A 3,771-nucleotide genomic window follows, 5' to 3' on the forward strand; every position below is an offset into this window, starting at 1 on the left:
TGATAGTCTTCAGTACATCGTCCAATTTTGTTATCGCCTTGATGGATGTATTCCTAACTCTATCTAGCCTCCTTACGTTCAGTATACTTCTTTCCATCTCCGTTTGAGTTCTTGCTATTTTCTGTAGTACTGCTTTCTTTAACGCCCAGGTTTGGGAGCCGTAAATAAGCGCGGGAAAAACACAAGTCTTCAATATATGTGTCTTCTTAACAGTACTAATCTCCTTATTCTTGAGAATACTTTTCAATGACCAATATTTCCTCTATGCAATTGCATACCTACGTTTCACTTCTTTGTCGGTTCTGTCAGTGAAAGCAATCAGTTGTCCTAGATAAATAATCTCTCTTGACCAATTCAATGAGCAGCCATCAAGTGTTATGTCTACTGTTTCCCTATTAGTCATGAGATGTGTTTTCCCTGGATTTATAATGAGCCCCGCTTTCTCACTTTCAGCAGCCAAGCTGGTTATCATGATTTTTAGTTCTAATGGAGATTTGGCGATGAGAACAATGTCATCCGCAAAACGTAAATGATTTAGATATTGTCCTTGGATATTCAAACCATACCTATCCCACTTGAGACCACTAAAAATGTTTTGTAGAGCGGCATTGAAGAGAGACGGCGAGAGTGGGTCACCTGTTTCACACCTTTCTGCACGCTGAAGATCTCTCTTGGTGAATCTGATATTACTCGTGCTGTACTATTGTTATATACATCCTTTATTATATTTAAGAAGGTTGTTGGAATCATTTCAAGCGACGTGAAGAGGAATGCATGTTTCAAACTATCAAATGCCTTTTTATAATCAATAAAGGCCAAGCAGACACCTATATGAATTCCTCACATTTTTCTATGAGTTGACTAACTGCTTGAAGATGGTCAATCGTTGAGAATCCACTTCGAAATCCCGCCTGCTCGACTGGTTGACGCTCATTCATAATTGGTTGTAGGCGATATTGTAGCATTTTCATGAAGAGTTTCCCGAAACAAGATGAAATGCTTATTGGTCGATAGTTGTTGATGTCGTATTGATCTCCTTTCTTGAACAGTAGAATTATGTCTGATGTTTTCCACTGCTGAGGTACCGAATGTTCACTGAAGATTCTATCAAACAGACTGATTATTGTTTCTGAAGAGATCGAGTACAGTACTTTCAGCATCTCGTTTGTTATCCTATCGCCTCCTGCCATGGTATTGCTTTTCAAAGTACTTACAACTGTCTTCAGGTCACTTTCTTCAATTGTTGGTACTTCTTCCTGCAAATTAATCTGCTCCAATACAACAGCGCTCTCAGATGTGTCCCGATATAGCTCTCTGAAGAATTCAGTAGCATTTTCAGAAATACCTTTCCTATTCCTTACAATCCTGCCACGTCTATCTTTGACTCCAACTTTCCATTCTTTACCGTCAAACAATTGTTTTCTCAATTTCTTTGTTGATCCACTGGTGTCCAATACATTTTTTATAATTCTGTCTTCAAATGTCCTAATATCCTTTCTAATATGGTATCTTGCTAATTTGCAAAGCGTATTAAACTCAATTCGTTCATGGAAACTTTTGTTCTTTTTACTTTCCTTGCCCTATTACCATAGGTAAGGAAAGTATTGCTTTCCAAAAAAAATTAAGGTACCCCAATTTCAAGTTTTCTATACGTTTCAAGGTCCTCTGAGTCCAAAAACATGATTTTTGGGTATTGGTCTGTGTGTGTGTATGTGTGTGTGTGTATGTGTGTGTGTGTATGTGTGTGTGTGTATGTGTGTGTGTGTATGTGTGTATGTCTGTGAACACGATAACTCCATTCCTAATTAACCGATTGACTTGAAATTTTAAAATTAAGGTCCTTATACCATGAGGACCCGACAATAAGAAATTCAATAAAATTCAATCCAATATGCGGAAAAAATGGCGGATAATTACTAAAAAACCATGTTTTTCACGTTTTTCCTCGAAAATGGCTCTAACGATTTTCTTCAAATTTATACCATGGATAGCTATTTATAAGCCCTATCAACTGACATAAGTCTCATTTCTGGGAAAATTTCAGGATCTCCGTAATATTATTGAGAAAAATGGCGGATAATCACTAAAAAACCATGTTTTTCACGGTTTTCTCGAAAACGGCTCCAACGATTCTCTTCAAATTTATACCATGGACAGCTATTTATAAGCCCTATCAACTGACATGAGTCTTATTTCTGGAAAAATTCCAGGAGCTCCGTAATAATATTGAGAAAAATGGCGGATAATCACTAAAAAACCATGTTTCTCACGGTTTTCTCGAAAACGGCTCGAACGATTTTCTTAAAATTCATACCATGGATAGCTATTCATAAGCCCTATCAACTGACATGAGTCTCATTTCTGGGAAAATTTCAGAAGCTCCTTAATATTATTGAGAAAATTACGGATAATCACTAAAAAACCATGTTTTTCACACGGTTTTCTCGAAAACGGCTCCAACGATTTTCTTCAAATTTATACCATGGATAGCTACTTATAAGCCCTATCAACTGACATGAGTCTCATTTCTGGGAAAATTCAGGAGCTCCGTAATATTATTGAGAAAAATGGCGGATAATTACTAAAAAAACATGTGTTTTCACGATTTTCTCAAAAATGACTTGACCGATTTTTTTTCAAATTCATACCCTGTATAGTTATTTATCGGCTTTATAACTGGAATGAGTCTTCTTTCTGAGAACTAATGAGGAGTCCACCCCATCCTTGAGAAATGGACTTGTAGCCTCTTTCTCGTGCATGAGGTAGGTAGGTAGAGCAGTGTTCGCCTGCACTCGACTCCTTATCTCTGACTACGCTAAAAATAGCTGCTGTCATAGAATGTAATAGAATGCCGGCGTCGAGAGAATGGCGTCTCTGTGGAGAATGTTTATGCTTTCAACAAAACTACGGTAACTACTTACGATTTCTGAAGCTTGGATGTTCAGGAATGGTATCACAATTTATACTTGAACTACGATAACACACTTTATAAATTCGTTTTTCAACTTAACATACTTAATTTTTCAAAAACTTACGGAGCAATCCATTCACTCAACTAACCGTGTAGCGCAGTGCTACCAACCCCCAACAGTTGTTAACTGGCAACTAAACTAATAACTTTGTCAGGTTGGCATTAAATTGAGTTGACTTTGTTAGGTTGGCACCAAGTTGAAGATTGAATTGCATTTATCGCGGAAAAATTGATTGGGCACTACTACTTCAATCAGAGCTATTCCTGGAAATATTATATTACTAGCCGTCAGGCTCGCTTCGCTCGCCATATCCGTTTAGCCAGACGTTTAGTCTGGACCCCCGACTGGATTGTCCTAACATATGATAAAAATGCAGGCGAGCGAAGCGAGCCTGCTGATCTCAATCTTGGACGATCCAGTCGGGGGTCCAGGGGGCGGAGCCCCCTTGCTAGACGGATATGGCGAGCGAATTGATCCTGACGGCTAGTGTTTTATATGCATATTATGAATAGGCTATTGTTCTATGTTACTGCTGTAAACTGTATTGCCGTTGTTGTGACACTTGGTGGTTTTGACAATAAATTATTTGATTTGATTTGATCTCCCTCCATTTCTCTGCGCAGCATATTTCTCCAAGTCTAAAGTAATTTTGTATGGAGTATAAATAAGTTTGAATAATAGCGCTGGACAACAATTAGAGGTTGATATAGACGCAGTTATTACGATTTACGTAGAGAGAGAGTGAGAGGGAGAGAGATTGATTGAGTACTTTATTTATGTAGATTACAATATATACTGG

General features: G+C 37.9%; 1 protein-coding gene across 1 annotated transcript; it reads right to left on the minus strand.

Annotated features, from left to right (window-relative positions):
- Positions 1 to 827: 827 nt before the first annotated feature.
- LOC120355917 lies at positions 828 to 1,190 on the minus strand. The gene has a single exon (XM_039444669.1). The coding sequence runs from the start codon at positions 1,188 to 1,190 to the stop codon at positions 828 to 830; it is 363 nt and encodes a 120-aa protein (XP_039300603.1).
- Between the last annotated feature and the right edge of the window lie 2,581 nt (positions 1,191 to 3,771).

This window comes from Nilaparvata lugens, unplaced genomic scaffold (assembly GCF_014356525.2).
Source record: "Nilaparvata lugens isolate BPH unplaced genomic scaffold, ASM1435652v1 scaffold5232, whole genome shotgun sequence".
Taxonomy (NCBI): domain Eukaryota; kingdom Metazoa; phylum Arthropoda; class Insecta; order Hemiptera; family Delphacidae; genus Nilaparvata; species Nilaparvata lugens.

Coding starts and splice junctions, on each gene's coding strand:
- LOC120355917 (XM_039444669.1), bottom strand. CDS start 1,190: ATGGCAGGAGGCGATAGGATAACAAACGAGATGCTGAAAGTACTGTAC.